Raw genomic sequence first — 18,143 nt, forward strand, 5'->3', positions numbered from 1 at the left:
CTTATAATTGGATAAAGAAAATATGATCCTCAAATCCACCCTTTTGTATGTTGCTGAATAGTAGAGACAACATAGTTCAGTTATTACTGTCCTCTTTAACTTCTGATAAATTTAGTGCAGGTTTTTTATTATTAAAAAGAATGAGATGCCATGACCTCTGGCAGATAGCTAGTTTGTTTACTAGTCAGTATTTGGACGTGAGCTAGTAAGTCTAAAGCAGGGAGGTTGTTGGTGCGGGCAAAATAGTATTAGGAAAGTAGAAGGATATAAAAACTGCAGCTTCACTGTACTTGTCTTCTGAATAATAGGGCTTCAGTTTATAATTAATGCCAATGAACATGGTTTATGGAAAATAGATCCCTATTGAATTAACTTGATACCTTTTTGGATGAGATTACAAGTTTAATTGATAAAGAATAATAGTGTTGATGTGAAATACTTAGAGTTCTGTAAGACATTTGACTTGGCTTCACACATTTTCATTAAAATAACTAGAATGGTACAAATTTGGCATTAAATGGATTAAAAATTAGCTAATGGATAAATTTCAAAAATGTAATTGTAAACAGATAATCATAATAATTGAGCAGGTGTGTTTCTGCTGGAGTCCTTCAGTTTTTGTTCCTAAGCAATTTAATATGTTTATAAATTAACTAGAAGAAAATATAAAATTGATAAATATAAAATCAGTAATCAATAAGGTCTGCAGATGGCAGAGAGATTGTGGGAGTGGTAACCAATAAAGAAGACAGGTAACTGATGAAATGTAATCTGGATCACTTATCCAGGTGGGCACAACCAAGCAGTGTGTGTTTCTGTACAGCCAAAAGTGAAGTTGTATATCTAGGAACAAAATCCATGTTTACAGAATGAGGGACTCTCTCCTGGGAAACAGTGACTCTAAAAAAAGACTTGGAAGTCATGGTGGAGAATCAGATGAGTTCCCAGTGCAATGTGTGGCACAGAGGGAGGGCCTTCTTGAGCACTGATCCCCGCTCCAGCAGCGCACCCTCCTGAGTTGATGCCTAAAACCATATATAAGCTGCTAGGAAGCCAAGACAGTTACTGGTACTGATGTACACCCTGTTTTCCATAGAGTAAGTCTGTTCCTCCTCCCTGTCACCAGGTCTCATATTCTTGCTATTTTCAAGCAGGAAACTTCTCCCCTGAGATTTGTGGTCAGCGTCCCCTGAAAGGCCTTCCAGTTCCCCTAGTCATGTTCAGCTGCCCTCATGACAGGAATGGCATTGGTCTATTCACTACCAAACAAGCCAGCCATACACCTGATGGGCCTGCTAGAGTTTGTCCTTACAGATCTCGAGGAGATGATATCTCCACTGCATTTGAGGAACAGCTCCCATTCCTTTCTACTTCTCTGCCCACATCACCTATATTAGATGACCAGGAAGAGCCAGACCCCAGAGTAGAGTATCAGAATGAAATTTAACAAAGACAAATGTAAAGTGCTCCAATTAGGAAGGAACAATCAGTTTCACACATACAGAATGGGAAGAGACTGTCTAGGAAGGGGTATGGCAGAAAGGGATCTAGGGGTTATAGTGGACCACAAGCTAAATATAAGTCAACAGTGTGATGCTGTTGCAAAAAAAGACATGATTCTGGGATGCATTAACAGGTGTGTTGTGAGCAAGACAGGAGAAATCATTCTTCCGCTCTACTCTGCGCTGGTTAGGCCTCAACTGGAGTATTGTGTCCAGTTGTGGGCACTGCATTTCAAGAAAGATGTGGAAAAGTTGGAGAGGGTCCAGAGAAGAGCAACAAGAATGATTAAAGGTCTAGAGAACATGACCCAATTCTTTCAGTCTTCCTTCATAAGTTTGTTTAGTTTGGAAAAGAAAAGACTGAGAGGGGACATGATAGCAGTTTTAAGGTATCTAAAAGGATGTCTTGAGGAGGGAGAAAACTTGTTCATCATAGCCTCTTAAGGATAGAACAAGGATCAGTGGGCTTAAACTGCAGCAAAGGAGGTTTAGGTTGGACATTAGGAAAAAGTTCCTAACTATCAGGTTGGTTAAACAATAAATTGCCTAAGGAGGTTGTGGAATCTCTATCTCTGGAGATATTTAAGAGTAGGTTAGATAAATGTCTAGACCATCCCGGATAGACAGTAATTGGTCCTGCCATGAGAGCAAGGCACTGGACTTGATGACCTCTCGAGGTCCCCTCCAGTCCTAGAATCTATGAATCAGCAATGTCCTGTTTCACCACCAAAGGGCCTGTCATTGTCATCTGACGGTATTCTTGGAACCGATACTAGTGCTGGATGACTTCAGGTCATTCCAAGAGCTGCTTATTAGAATTGCTGAGACTCTGGAGATAGAATTTGGTCATATAAGAGAAATCTCACAAGTTGTTCAACATTCTGGCAGGACTAGTTGTTGTCAGAATCACCCTCCCCATAAATGAGGGTTTAAAACCCTGGGGCATACACCAATCATAATAACTTGACTGAAACATGGATAGAGAAACAGTACTAGGTTCTTCAATCTGGGTTTAAGTACTGTTATGCCCACCCCAGGCCAGGCTCCTTAGTCATTTCAGGAGCAACTGAAATCAAACAAGGCACTACAGGAACAATTGGAATAAGAGGAGTACTGCTAATGACAAGAACCCAAATAGCCTTTATCTGTTTGGAGAAACATTTTACTCTTGTGCCTCATCAGATGCCTCAAACAGGTTAGGATGCCTCCTAGACCACCTGCAGATGAATGGCATCTGGTGCCAGGGTAATTTGTGCTGCATATGAACATCCTGGAGTTCAGGAACATCTGGCTGACTTAAGTGGCATTCCTGAAGAGCTCTATGCTGCAGATCTTTATGGATAGCCTATCTGGAATACACTATATCAACAATCAAGGATGTGTTTAATCATCCCCTCACTGCCAAGAAGTTGTCAGGCTGTGGACATGGTGTCATCCAAACAGGAACCTTACAGATACTAGCCGTGACATGATAAACTTCTGAAGCAGGCAGATGGTAACCAGCCAAGAGTGGCTGCTGCAGAAATCTATCACAGAGCTGATATTTTGCCATTGGAGGGCTCCAGTAATTGATCTGATCACCATGGAGGACAGTGCCAAATAAATGAACTTCTACCCAGGGAGGGCATAAACCTGGGCTTCTAATGAGACATCTTTCTGCTACAGTGGACTACTGGTCTCAAATGTGCCTTTTCCCTGGTTCCCTTGATGCGTACAGTGATATCCAAAGTCAGACAGGACAAGGTCATGTGGACCTTAATGGCTCCCAATTGGACACAGTAGTTTTGACTGTCAGATCTCTTGCACGTTTCCATTCAGATCTCCCTTCTTGATCTTCCCAGATATGATATCCTAGACCTGCAGTTGCGGCACCTGTTGGCTTAGATGTTGACTGATTGAGCACCACTAAAAGACTGTTCTCAACAGGTTAAAAAACTCCTCATACAGAATAGGAAGCATTCTGCTTGGAAATCTCCTCCTCCAAATGGAAACTGTTGGACAGCCTAATATAACATGGACTCAGTTGAGGTTCTGACACCACAGATCTTCAACTATATTCTGAACCAGAAACAAACTGGATTGGCATTTAGTTCTCCCAAAGTCCATCTTGCAACAGTATCATCATGTCCTGCTTCCATTCAGTCATACTCAGGCTTCTCACATGTCAGAATCAAGATTCATTTAAGGACCCTCCTGCATACTTAAGTACCTGTTGAAGACCTGTTTTCTACATGGGATTGCAATATTGTTCCTGTCCTTTAAGCTGCTTTCCAATTGTTGGATATGTCACTTTACCTTTAACATGGTCTTTCTAGTGACCATCGGCTCAGCATGGAGGGTCAATGAGCTCCAAGTTCTCATGGCCAGATCTCCCTACACACCTTTTCACAGGGGCAAGTCAGTGCTGAGACTGCATCCTAAATTCATTCCAAATCTGGTCTCAGTCTCAAAGTTTCACTGAAATCCGTCATTTTAACCTACCAGCCTTCTTTTCAAAACTATACTTGATACCATAAGAGAAGAATATGTAGTTCTGCTGTCTTGAACTTGGCATCAAACCTACCCAACATATCAAGGTCATAATGTTGGACAAAAGTCAGTGGGTTTACATGCATCAAGTTCTGGCATGTTCCTGAAGCAGGCAGAGGGCCAACATCTGCACTGATGTTGGCCTTCTGACTCAGCTTCTGACTCAGCAGCTAACCAACAGGTGGAGATAGTGTGTGATACATGTTGAAATTTTCTGTGATGAGATTAAAAAGCCAAGCAATGAGCCAGATATAGCCACAAAAAGAGATAAGGAGACAGTTAAAAGCATTTGGTCCCATCAGGTAAGAGAGAGATGCTATGGAAACATTAAAAGAATGTAGGTTCGACTCCTTAGGTGGCACTCCTCATTTCCACAATTCAGAAGGGACACTGCTTGCTAGTTACCCACATTGGGATCCATTCTGACACTCATTCATAAGCCGAATATTTTTGGTAAAAAAGTGACTCATCAAAGAGCAGGAGTAGGTTTATAAGTGGATCTACAGCAAAATTTGATGATTTTAAACTCTATGGAATAATTGAATTGAATAGCTAATACATTGTCGTTTTGTTTACCTGGAGCATCTGCAGACATAGAGCCCCTCAGCTCCCAGTGGCCGCGGTTCGCCCTTCCTAGCCAATCGGAGCTGAGGGACTCCATGCCTGTGAATGCCCCAGGTAAACAAAACGTCCAGGCCCACTAATGGCTTACCCTGAAGGGCCATGAGCCAACATTTTCCAACCCCTGAAATGAAAGGATCATACAGTTTTTGCTATTTTTACCTCACCATCTTGGGGGGGTGGGCTTATAAACGAACGGGTTAATAAAAAAGTATATACAGTTACTTACCCTACAGTAACTGTGGTTTCAGCATATGAGAGGAGGGAAAAGCTGGGCAAATGACAACTATGTCAAATATTGTCAAATTGTAACCACTGACTTTGGAACTAAAACACATGTTGGAAGCTAGTTTACATTGTTTGTCTGAAGAAGATTGGGAAGAAATATATCAGAATTACATCCAGTCCATTGTCTTCACAATATTTCCAGAATAAAATATTTAATAGGTTTTATTGGACACTGGTACTGAAAAATGTAGGATTAACTAACCAGAGTAAATGGTGGAGATGCCCTCAGTAATCAGCTAAACTGTCCCATAGAATTTTCTTACTTCATATTATGGAAATACTGGAGAAATATGTGCAAAGATCTTTCCACAGTTGTGAATCTGTTCCTCTCCAAAACTCTGCTTATTAGAATTAATGATTTATATATGTAGTGAACACTAAGACATAAGTACTGACATATAAATTAACAAAATATGGAATACTCAGAAAAACGGAACTCTCTCCTCCAGTTTATTCAGAATGCTTGAAAGAACTGTCAAACACAGCTTTGATGGAGAAGATAAATTTCTCAAAAAAAGGGAAAAAATGACACTAAAACTTGGTGTTGCATTGATATGTTGTTTTTTGTGGTGTAATGTGATACAATTTTTGCAGTGACATATTATCTTTGTGTCTCGTGTGCGTTGATAAAGCACTGGTTCTTGTGCAAAATTAACAAACAGAAAACAGCATAAAGCAGTCAAGTAGCAGAGGGTAGCCGTGTTAGTCTGGATCTGTAAAAGCAGCAAAGAATCCTGTGGCACCTTATAGACTAACAGACGTTTTGGAGCATGAGCTTTCGTGGGTGAATACCCACTTCCTCAGATGCATGTAATGGAAATATCCAGGGGCAGGTATATATATGTGTGCTAGCAAGCAAGCTAGAGATAACGAGGTCAGTTCAATCAGGGAGGATGAGGCCCTGTTCTAGCAGTTGAGGTGTGAAAACCAAGAGAGGAGAAACTGGTTCTGTAATTGGCAAGCCATTCACAGTCTTTGTTCAATCCTGAGCTGATGGTGTCAAATTTGCAGATGAACTGAAGCTCAGCAGTTTCTCTTTGAAGTCTGGTCCTGAAGTTTTTTTGCTGCAGGATGGCCACCTTAAGGTCTGCTATAGTGTGGCCCAGGAGGTTGAAGTGCTCTCCTACAGGTTTTTGTATATTGCCATTCCTAATGTCTGATTTGTGTCCATTTATCCTTTTCCGTAGAGACTGTCCAGTTTGGCCGATGTACATAGCAGAGGGGCATTGCTGGCATATGATGGCGTATATTACATTGGTGGACGTGCAGGTGAATGAACCAGTGATGGTGTGGCTGATCTGGTTAGGTCCTGTGATGGTGTCGCTGGTGTAGATATGTGGGCAGAGTTGGCATTGAGGTTTGTTGCATGGATTGGTTCCTGAGCAAGAGTTGTTATGGTGTGGTGTGCAGTTACTGGTGAGAATATGTTTCAGGTTGGCAGGTTGTCTGTGGGCAAGGATTGGCCTGCCACCCAAGGCCTGTGAAAGTGTGGGATCATTGTCCAGGATGGGTTGTAGATCCTTGATGATGCGTTGGAGGGGTTTTAGCTGGGGGCTGTATGTGATGGCCAGTGGAGTCCTGTTGGTTTCTCTCTTGGGTTTGTCTTGCAGTAGGAGGCTTCTGGGTACACATCTGGCTCTGTTGATCTGTTTCCTTATTTCCTCGTGCGGGTATTGTAGTTTTGAGAATGCTTGGTGGAGATTTTGTAGGTGTTGGTCTCTGTCTGAGGGGTTAGAGCAGATGCGGTTGTACCTCAGTGCTTGGCTGTAGACAATGGATCGTGTGATGTGCCCGGGATGGAAGCTGGAGGCATGAAGGTAGGCATAGCCGTCGGTGGGTTTTCGATATAGGGTGGTGTTAATGTGACCATCACTTATTTGCACCGTGGTGTCAAGAAAGTGGACCTCCCGTGTAGATTGGTCCAGGCTGAGGTTGATGGTGGGGTGGAAGCTGTTGAAATCATGGTGGAATTTTTCCAGAGTCTCCTTCCCATGGGTCCAGATGATGAAGATGTCATCAATGTAGCGTAGATAGAGAAGGGGTGTGAGTGGGCGAGAGCTGAGCTTCTCTATCTACGCTACATTGATGACATCTTCATCATCTGGACCCATGGGAAGGAGACTCTGGAAAAATTCCACCATGATTTCAACAGCTTCCACCCCACCATCAACCTCAGCCTGGACCAATCTACACGGGAGGTCCACTTTCTTGACACCACGGTGCAAATAAGTGATGGTCACATTAACACCACCCTATATCGAAAACCCACCGACGGCTATGCCTACCTTCATGCCTCCAGCTTCCATCCCGGGCACATCACACGATCCATTGTCTACAGCCAAGCACTGAGGTACAACCGCATCTGCTCTAACCCCTCAGACAGAGACCAACACCTACAAAATCTCCACCAAGCATTCTCAAAACTACAATACCCGCACGAGGAAATAAGGAAACAGATCAACAGAGCCAGATGTGTACCCAGAAGCCTCCTACTGCAAGACAAACCCAAGAGAGAAACCAACAGGACTCCACTGGCCATCACATACAGCCCCCAGCTAAAACCCCTCCAACGCATCATCAAGGATCTACAACCCATCCTGGACAATGATCCCACACTTTCACAGGCCTTGGGTGGCAGGCCAATCCTTGCCCACAGACAACCTGCCAACCTGAAACATATTCTCACCAGTAACTGCACACCACACCATAATAACTCTTGCTCAGGAACCAATCCATGCAACAAACCTCGATGCCAACTCTGCCCACATATCTACACCAGCGACACCATCACAGGACCTAACCAGATCAGCCACACCATCACTGGTTCATTCACCTGCACGTCCACCAATGTAATATACGCCATCATATGCCAGCAATGCCCCTCTGCTATGTACATCGGCCAAACTGGACAGTCTCTACGGAAAAGGATAAATGGACACAAATCAGACATTAGGAATGGCAATATACAAAAACCTGTAGGAGAGCACTTCAACCTCCTGGGCCACACTATAGCAGACCTTAAGGTGGCCATCCTGCAGCAAAAAAACTTCAGGACCAGACTTCAAAGAGAAACTGCTGAGCTTCAGTTCATCTGCAAATTTGACACCATCAGCTCAGGATTGAACAAAGACTGTGAATGGCTTGCCAATTACAGAACCAGTTTCTCCTCTCTTGGTTTTCACACCTCAACTGCTAGAACAGGGCCTCATCCTCCCTGATTGAACTGACCTCGTTATCTCTAGCTTGCTTGCTAGCACACATATATATACCTGCCCCTGGATATTTCCATTACATGCATCTGAGGAAGTGGGTATTCACCCACGAAAGCTCATGCTCCAAAACGTCTGTTAGTCTATAAGGTGCCACAGGATTCTTTGCTGCTTTTAGCATAAAGCAGCAGACTTATTTGTTTGCATTCCTTTATTCTGATGTCAGTGGTAATGATTGTATTTAAATATTTTGCTCATTGCACTGTTTTTTTAATTTTCTTTATATATAATGAGAAGTTTAAAAAAATTAATCTTTATCTTCTTTATTCATTAGTAAGGTTGTCTAATTATAATCATTGCTGTTCTTTCAGGGTCGGGTAATAAAGGGGTCCTATAAGTTTCATGCTATCATCACTACATTTGAAATGATTTTGACTGATTGCCCTGAGTTGCGTAACATTCCATGGCGTTGTGTAGTAATTGATGAAGCCCACAGGCTGAAGAACAGGAATTGCAAGCTATTGGAAGGACTGAAGATGATGGACCTGGTAGGGGCTTCTTGAATCTTATGTACTTACATAGTCCTGGTTGGTAATTTCTTAAGAAGATAACTTGTAAGCTTTTCCTGTGTTATCCACTAAATCAGCTCAATTTTGAGAGAGAATTATATGAGAAACTTTTCTTAAAGACTTTCTAGCTAGCCAAATGAACATATCTGCAAACTTTTTTAGTTTAAACTAAACTAAACCCTAAACTAAAAGTGCTGAAGAACCCACCAATCTCCTCATTAAATTTAATCCTGGAAGCTGGTCTTCTCCCTTAAGAAAGGAAGACAAAGAGAAGTCCTTCTTTCTATCCTACTTTTCCTCCCATATCATGCCATTTTTAAACTCCGTTTTTGTCCTTTCTTTATCTCCATCTACATCTTTCCCTGCCTCCCATCTTTAAAAATTGGCCACTTATCTATCTTAAATGTGTAATTAATGAAAACATGGTGAAGTGAAATGAACTCTGATGTAGGCAATCGGAACTGCTCAGTTCCAGTTCTGCCTCTGCCAGAGATTTGCTGTATAACTTTGAGCAAGTTCCTTAAAACTGACTTTCATGGGGAGGTAGTTAAAAGGTGCCCCATTTTCTTTCTTGTATACCAAAAAAAGCATTGAAAGATGCTTTGAAAAGTAAATTTTGGGGGCGGAGGGGGTGGGCTTAAGACATGATACTCTTGATATTTTTGTCTTATGCTTTTGCTGGAAGATTTCCTTGCAGCATCAGAAGAATGAGATAAAGTGGTCTCCAGACCTGCAGTAGGTTCTCCAACAAAACTAAGAAAGTAAAAACCTGGTATCTCCGATGTGGTTTTTTGTTCTTGTTCTGTTTTAATGGAAAAAAATGAATATTCAAAGACAGCTTTTATTTTATTTTTATTTTGCAAGCTGCCTTTAACCTTTGCCAGTTTTCTCTATCTGTAAAATAATATTAATCTTGCTTACAGGGGTTTTAAGGGTTAATTAATGAATGTTTGTAAAATTCTGTAAAAGCATTTAGTATAATGTCTGAGAGGAAGATGGACTATAGCTCAGGCAGTAGACTGGGACTCAGGAGATCTACTTTTGATTCCTGCTTTACTACAAACTTCCTATCTAATGTTGTGCAAGTCACTTAACCTTTGTGCTTCCTTTCCTAATGTGTAAAATGCAGATAATGATACTTCATTTCTCCCATTCTTTGACTGTCTTGTCTGTTTACATTGTAAAATCTTTGGGGCAGAGACTCTGCATCTGTTTAATGCCTAGCATGATGGAGTCCCAGTCTTGGATCAGCTTCCAGGAGCTACTCTGATATAAGTAAATAGCATTATTCTTTATTTTTCAGCTTTCAATCCACCAAAACTAAACACACTATTTTTTTAAATTTTTTTGTTTGCCTTTTTTATATTACTTAAGCAATATGAAACTTTTCATTTTGCTCCCCCACCCTACCACAACAATTGTCCTTCCCCATTGACTCTGGGGCCAAATCTTAATTTCTCCCACGTTCTCTGTCTTATGCCTCAGCAGCTCACTTGCCAGATCTGCTCCCTTCATCCTTGTCTACACCTTGATAATTCTACTTCCTGACTCTTAAGAAAAAAACGGGTCAGCTTTGAACAAACGTAGGGTACTGTGTACAAATAAATGTTTACTCAGTTGGTTTTGAAAAGCTAGGACAGATAGGTAACTGCCCTTTTCTAATGCTCCATGAGTAGTGTAGAATTTTTACTATTAAAGTGGAGAGTAGAGAAGAGGTAACTAGTTCTAGCTATATTGTTAATGTACTGTAGTATGTTGAAGGATTTCCATTGTGTTAGTGATGAGAGATGGTGGGGGGAAGCGGAGTTGTTAGAGCCTGTAGCATATCCCTAGTTTAAAAGTCTGTAAGATTTGTGGAGGGGATGGGGTCATGCAGCACAGATAAGCGAGAAACACTGGCTGGTTGGCTAAAGGATCTATCTTTGGCAAGAAGGTGAGTGGAGTGCCTGGACTGATTTGGAGTTAATGCTCTAAAGTGCCCTTGGAGGAAGACCAGAGCGTTTGGTGTCACAAAAGATTTACAAAGAGCCATAGAGTTGAAGGGACTACTGAATGATGAGGACAAAAACATAATAAGGAGAAAACATCTGCACAGATGGTTTCTAGTCAGCTGCTAATTTTTCTTGCAGGAACACAAGGTGCTGCTCACTGGTACCCCATTACAGAACACTGTAGAAGAGCTGTTCAGCTTGCTTCATTTCTTGGAGCCAGGTCGCTTCCCATCAGAAACCACATTCATGCAAGAGTTTGGTGATCTGAAAACTGAAGAACAGGTAATTTTAGTTATGCACTGTTTACCTGTTTAAAAAGACCGTTTTAATCCTGCTACAGTAATTTTTATTAACTAATTATTATGATTTATTACAAACAACACCATAGATCTTCAGAAAGGGAAGACTAAAGGAGACAAATCTTTTTCTAGTGTATTTACTTTGTGTGTTAGACAGTATACTTTGTGTAATAAATTTCACTGTGTCCTCTGTTCAGTCAATCATTTACATAGCACCAGGGCAGCTCAAAAATGTTTAAAAAGGAATTTTTAAAATGGCTGGGGGATCTGGGGACAGGTGTAGTAGCAGAAGCAGCTTTCACTCTTTTTTTATTAGATTGACTAGATTTCCAGTTGACATTGTCCCTTTAACATGGCAACAGAATAAGGAGCTGCTCCTTTTTCCCTTGAAACAAATGGAAATACTGCTATTGACTTCAGTGGGAGCAGGATTACGTCTGATCCCAGATTAGTAAATGACCTAACCCAATACAGACATTATTGTGCTTGTAATCTTTATTCAGAAATAGACTATTCTAGTGCTTCCCATTGAAAGAAACAAAAAGATTTCTAAAAATTCATGCAGCATAACATAACAGGTGCTAAATTTAAGTCATTGATAAATATCAAGAGAAACTAATTTTTAATTGCATACAAAAACTACATTAAAAGGAGTTTAGGATTGCAAAGTTGAGCACTCAAAAGTTAGGAAATGCCAGGATAAAGGTTATCCATGCAACTTTAGTTTAGCTGCCTGGTGAGTTATGATATAGTCTTTAATTAAACGCTGACATACTATTTTTTCAGCAGGATCCTGTCTTGTTTCGGCTTCAAACACCTTAATTCTGGTAGTATTAACTTCTGTTTGCTTGACATGTGACCTTAATTTCCTTTTAAGGCCTTTTTTTTTAATTTAATTGCTTATATTTTTAAAAAAGCAAACTGAAAAAACCAGCAGTTACATCATATGGATCATAATAACCCTCTGCCTATGACATCAGCAGGACTGGCACCTTTGGATTCACAGCACGGTCCCGTACCACTTGAATTAACAAGGTTGCGGATAGAAATATCCCCTGCATTGACCAGCCACAAGACAGGGATGAGGCATCTCACTTTGACAGTGGATTTCATAGTTGTTTGCTGAACAGCAGAGGAGTGTTGGGACTCTGGAATCATAGAACTGTGGGAACGGAAGCGACCTCGAGAGCTCATCTAGTACAATCCCCTGCATTCATGGCAGGACTAAGTATTATCTAGACCATCCTTGACACATATTTGTCTAACCTGCTCTTAAAAATCCCCAGTGGTGGAGATTCCACAACCTCCCTAGCCAATTTATTCCAGTGCTTAACTACTGACAGGAAGTTTTTCCTAATGTCCAACTTAACAGCCCTGGCTGCAATTTAAGTCTGTTGCTTCTTGTTCTATCCTCAGATGTTTAAAAAAACAAAAGGTTACAAGAAGGAGGGTGAAAAATTATGTACTTGAAACTGTCCCCATTTACTCCTCTCTTCCCCAGAATCCTGGGTTCCATTTCAGATTCTGGAAGGTCGTGTGCTCTAATGATTTACGTTCTTCCTCCCCTGCCCCCTGGCTTCCTATTTCCATCTAATCCTCAGCCCTCTGCATTAGTCTACACCACTTCTCTCCACACTGCCTGATCAACAGCAGGCGGAGCATTGAGAGCACAGGAGATGGTCTTATTTCTCTCAGTTCTGGTGCCCAGCACCACAGTAGCCACTGGTAGATGAGGAACAATTGCAGAGTAATTCTTGCTCAGGCCTGCCACTGAGGGCAATTGCATAGTGGGGCAGGCAATGCAGATAGAATCTTCAGAGAATTTAGCTGCCAGCCTCACACACACCTCTGAAGATGTAGAAACAGGGATTTTCAGAACCTTTATAGTTTGGCCAAATTTTGGTAGGTTTTCATTCAGACACCAAAAGCATCTCTCCAGGGCAATTCTACCAAATCACAAATACCTACTCCAAAGCATGCAGGTGCAAGTCATCTTAAATAAACAGACACATTTTCCCCCTAACTACTTCTCACAAAAGGCTTTTCCTTGGAACTTTATTATATAAAGTAATATTATGCCTTTGGCAGAAATCGGCATGGAAAATTTCAGCCTAAACAGTTAGTTTTATAAGCAACTGAAAACAGGGTCTTATAATAAACAGTGCTTGGCACCCTATAATAGGCATTATTGCCAGTTTTGTCTAAAACAAAACAAAAACCCTGAAGTGTTGGAGATATCAGTTTGTCTTCAATTACACTCCTTTACTTCACTCAGCTGCTATCATTGGTCTGAAATGATGGTTCTTGGCTTGGGAAATTTTTATTCAAGTGAGATCTATTTCATAACATTAAATACATGGTCACACCTGAGGAAAAATTTACCATCCAGAAATAATACAGTAACATTTTTTTAACTGTAGTCTTATGTATGCATAGGGTAAGCAAAGCAGAATTCAGTCATTAGTGGACTGTATGAAAATCTTTCTTTTTGAAACCCTTCTGCATCTGAGTTGTGGTAGAAAATGGAGAAAAGGAAATTTTAGAGGTTCTAGGAGTAGGGTGATGCACATGATGGAGGTAATCAGAGCATCTCCTTAAAAGTGAAGGTGGCATAATATGATTTGAAAATAAAAACTTAGTATTTAAGGCTTTACTGTTACACAATTATTTACTTAAGCTGTGTCTCCTAGGTGCAAAAGCTCCAAGCCATTTTGAAGCCAATGATGTTGAGACGCCTTAAAGAGGATGTAGAAAAGAACCTGGCCCCCAAAGAAGAAACAATCATTGAAGTTGAGCTGACAAACATTCAGAAGAAATACTATCGCGCTATTCTTGAAAAGAATTTCACATTTCTCTCCAAGGGCGGTGGTCAAGCTAACGTACCTAATCTTCTAAACACTATGATGGAACTAAGAAAATGCTGCAATCATCCATACCTTATTAATGGTAGGCCTGCATATTGATCCCCTCTTTCTCATAATAGCTATGGGAAGTTCAAGATGATATAGCTGTTCCAGTATGTACACTGAAATAGTAGATTTGCCCCCTTTCCATCAAAAATTCACATGATGATAAAATCACTACAGATGGATGGATGTTCTGCATGTCTTGACAAAACCTGTAAAGTACGAGCATACTATTAATTTCCCCCAGCAGAGTGACAAAACATTTCTCTTTAGAGATCATCATACATCCAGGTCCACATCCAGGACCACTGCTTAGAAAAGTTCATTGCTCCTGTATCCCTAGTAACTTGTGAGATGATTAGGTCAGCCTTACCCTCTAACATTTCTTATTCCCTCCTCCACGGCACTGCCACTTGAATTCCAACATGGCTTGGCCAATATGTCAAACCACTCAAGTTAGAGATTGTTGCTTTATGTTACTACAAAGCTGCATTTGGGTATATCACATCTTCTAGCTCTAGTGAATCTTGATATGCAGTTAAAATAATCTCTGAATACTTCTTTTTGGGTAAGAAGTGGTGATTAGGCATGATATTAAAGCAGATATTTCATGACCTACTAGAATTAGGAACAAGTTCTGGAAATAATATTTACATTTGTAAGATACCAGACTTTGTCATTGGTCTTTCGGGGTAACACTGCTGTTTTTAGATCAGGACTGAATATAGCAGGAGTCGGCAACATTTCGGAAGTGGTGTACCGAGTCTTCATTTATTCACTCTAATTTAAGGTTTCGCGTGCTGGTAATACATTTTAACATTTTTAGAAGGTCTCTTTTTATAGGTCTAATATATAACTCAACTATTGTTGTATGTAAAGTAAATTAGATTTTTAAAATGTTTAAAAAACTTCATTTAAAATTAAATTAAAATGCAGAACCCTCTGGACCGGTGGCCAGGACCCTGGCAGTGTGAGTGCCACTGAAAATCAGCTCGCATGCGGCATTTGGCACGCGTGCCATAGGTTGCCTACCCCTGGAATATAGCAAGTGTGCGATGATGGACCTGTATAACTTCATTACAAGCTAATATAATGTAGCTAATTAAAGTATGCTAACTTACATGCATTAGGTGATTAAACCTACTATCTGTTTTTTGGAAACAAAGCATTTACATACCTCTGTAAATGTCACTTCCCTCCTACTATGTGTCTGCCCACCAGCTTCTCTTCCCTTTTCCACAATAATCTATCGTATGTGTTTGATGTGATGCTGATTGTAAGATCCTTGATTTAAGGGCCTTTTCTGTTAAGCTGCATCCATGACCACGGTGTTAAAGAAATTATATTTTCAGTTTTGAATATTGTGAGGCTTCCAGATTGTGTTGCTTAACTAAATTTTCTTGGAATATTTTTTTATAGAGGGAAAAAGAGAAGTAATTATACTGATGTCATTTGATTAATCTCAGATATGATTTAGTATTTTGGAATATCTTGCATCTTGTCATGTTAGATGGGTGTCTTCAAGCTCAGCTGATCCTGGACTAGAGTAGTTTTTAAAAAAAAAAACTTTGATCCAATAGGTAAACTGAAGGCTTTTTGTTTGGGGGCAGGGCGTGTAGGGTGTCTGTGTGGTGGCTTATTGAAAACGTATGTTTAGCAAAACAGTGCTGTCAGTTTCATGGCATTAAATGTTTAAACAAATCCTCAGCTTTAGCTAGAAAAATAATGAGATGAAGTTTACCAAAGTAAGTCCTTTAATTCTAGAGAAGAAATTCTTCTTATTCTTGCCTTCTGTAACTGTCTGAGCCTCAGGTTTTATCCTGTTGATCAATAATTAACATCTTTGCACTTATAACAATGACACAAGCTAGTTGTAATTCTATCTCAAAACCTTACAATGGATATATACAGCAGCTTTGCATCACTATTCTGTCCAAAGACAGCTTAGTGCTGTTGCAAGGTCTCAAGAGGGACTGTCACTACTGTATTTAAAGATGTCGTGCAGATTATTCCTTTGATATTTTTCAATGTACACAATTATGCAAATATTTTGACTCCTTAGGTCACCAGGTTATATTTGGCACAGTTGGCATTGACTAAAGTGATGTGTAATATTTAAGGGAAAATTAAGAACACTGCCTATTTTTAGAGTTCATGAAAGCTTCTGCAAACGTGTTTTGTTGGACATGAAGGTTTTTGGTTTAGGATTTCTTTTTTAATCATCCATTTTTTGTCAAACTAGGGCATTAAGTATGTTGAATTACCTGAGGTCCCATGTAAATTTTGCGGCAGCTTTTCACAGTACTTTTAAATTGTGTTTAATAGATAGTGGAAATTTTATGATTGAAGTCACATGGTATTTCTTATGGTTCCTTGGTGGAGTGAGCAGAAACTATTTTGATTCCCCTAATCTGAGGGAATGGCTGCATTTTGTATGTGTTCTGAGACAGACAAAGCAGTATCTGTTTTACTAGAATCATGAGCAACGGAGTTTTCTGAATAACCACTCTCAAGGACTTTTAGATCGTTCCTCTTCCCCACACCCGAGAGAGCCAGCAGCAGAATGTGGCTCTATGCTGATCCTTGCTGCAGTGTTGTGGGGCATGGTGAGAGGGCTTAGCATTCTTTTACCCTCACAACATCTTGTGCTTCTGGAAGTCATTTTTGATTGGCAAGTGTGAGAGCGCTGGCCCTCCTGGTGGTCCACAAATCCCGCTTCTCTTACCCACCCACCCTAAAAATAAACAGCCTGAAGCTGAGGAGGGAGAAGGAAAGGTGGTGTTACTGGCTTACAATCAGCCAAAAATACCAGATACTTCTCCCCAAAAGAAATGACCAAGTAGGGATAATGAAGACTGTTGGACGGTGAGGAAGACTGTTTGAGGGGCAGGGTGGGTGCATTCTTTGACAGAGTTTGTTGGGGAGGGGTTGTGGAAAGGGTAAAGTGTGTGTTTGCAGAGGTCTCTTATGGGAAGTGGTCTTATCTAAACCAAACTCTGGCTGTTCTGAGGTTCCTCTATCACTAGATTTGTATGTAGGCTTGCTATGGTGTGGCTGGCTTACTATGTCTTTTTGTATGTAGCTTGGCTACATATTTATATGTAGAGATTTGCATGATTTTGTTCATTTCATAGTCGTACAACTTGAGTGTGATGAGAGGAAAACTGTTGGTGGAACTAAATATTGTAACTGAAGTATACTCTACATAAGCTGGCCGATAGCCTACAATCGGCTTGGGGCATGTGTTCAGTAAAGTATTTGACTCTCATAGGTCAGGATGGCTGCACATTTTACAACACTGAGAAGGGATTCTAGATGGAAACTAGGCTGGAAGATCTGTCTAATTCTACTGTTCTTGCCTACGTTTATTAGACTTTTTCAATGAGTCATCATTCTTGTGCAGTGTTTAGGCCACAAGGATCAATGATTAGTTAGTCTGGTGGGCAATAGTCCAGCTGTGTGCTTCAGCTGAAGATGCTTATGTTTGTGAGGCATTTCACGTGCACTTTCTCATGTGAACTCTGTTCTGTCAATCCTAGTTGTGCAGGTGTTTGCTGAGCATTGCAGATCTCTGTCCAGGTAACCTGGCCTAAATTCTATCATATGTACGCTATCCTCCTTGATTTAATATAGAGCTGTCAGACATACTGAAAATGTAGTCACTTCAGTTTCTGTTTCTTGACTTGGGCTCATATATAGGTGAGACAATTCACATACAACAGACATGTACGGACTGCTGGTTCAGTACTCCGTCTACATGTATGTGAGTGCCCTAGGAAGCTAGGAAGGAAACTTAAAAAAAAAAAAAAGAAAAAAAAAAAGTATATCATATTTTGTCTCCCTTACCCTCACTCATGTTGTGCAAGACAAGTATCCAAGATGGTCCATGTACAACTCTGAAATACATAATTTAAAAAACAGCTTTTGTTCAAAATTTCAGAGAGAAAAATGTCCATTGTCCATTAGGTCACAGAAATACTATCTCTCATGCATGGAATCAACCTGAAAGCAAATTGTGAAAAATGCCATGTGTGAAGCTTCTTGCACATCTGAAAATAACTATCTGATGTGCTTTTAGTGGTCTGTTCGGTTCTTAACGGGCAGGTGTCCGCATGATAAGCTCCCTATTTAAAATGGCATTCTTGTTGGCAGCTTCAGAAGAGAGGTCAAAGAGAGAATGGGCAAAAAACTTGAACTACCTTTTGTCCCACGCAGTTTTTCTTAACCAT

The 18,143-nt window shown here is 40.5% G+C and overlaps 1 protein-coding gene across 3 annotated transcripts in view; it reads left to right on the forward strand.

Annotated features, from left to right (window-relative positions):
* CHD7 (chromodomain helicase DNA binding protein 7) overlaps positions 1 to 18,143 on the forward strand; it is a 209,649-nt gene that overhangs the window by 168,832 nt on the left and 22,674 nt on the right. For all 3 annotated transcript variants that reach the window (XM_030553154.1, XM_030553153.1, XM_030553155.1), the window contains 3 exons: positions 8,521 to 8,697; positions 10,848 to 10,991; positions 13,699 to 13,954. In XM_030553154.1, coding sequence (XP_030409014.1) covers positions 8,521 to 8,697; positions 10,848 to 10,991; positions 13,699 to 13,954 — 577 coding nt within the window. The remainder of the gene's footprint in view (positions 1 to 8,520; positions 8,698 to 10,847; positions 10,992 to 13,698; positions 13,955 to 18,143) is intronic.

Source organism: Gopherus evgoodei, chromosome 2, assembly GCF_007399415.2.
Source record: "Gopherus evgoodei ecotype Sinaloan lineage chromosome 2, rGopEvg1_v1.p, whole genome shotgun sequence".
NCBI lineage: Eukaryota > Metazoa > Chordata > Testudines > Testudinidae > Gopherus > Gopherus evgoodei.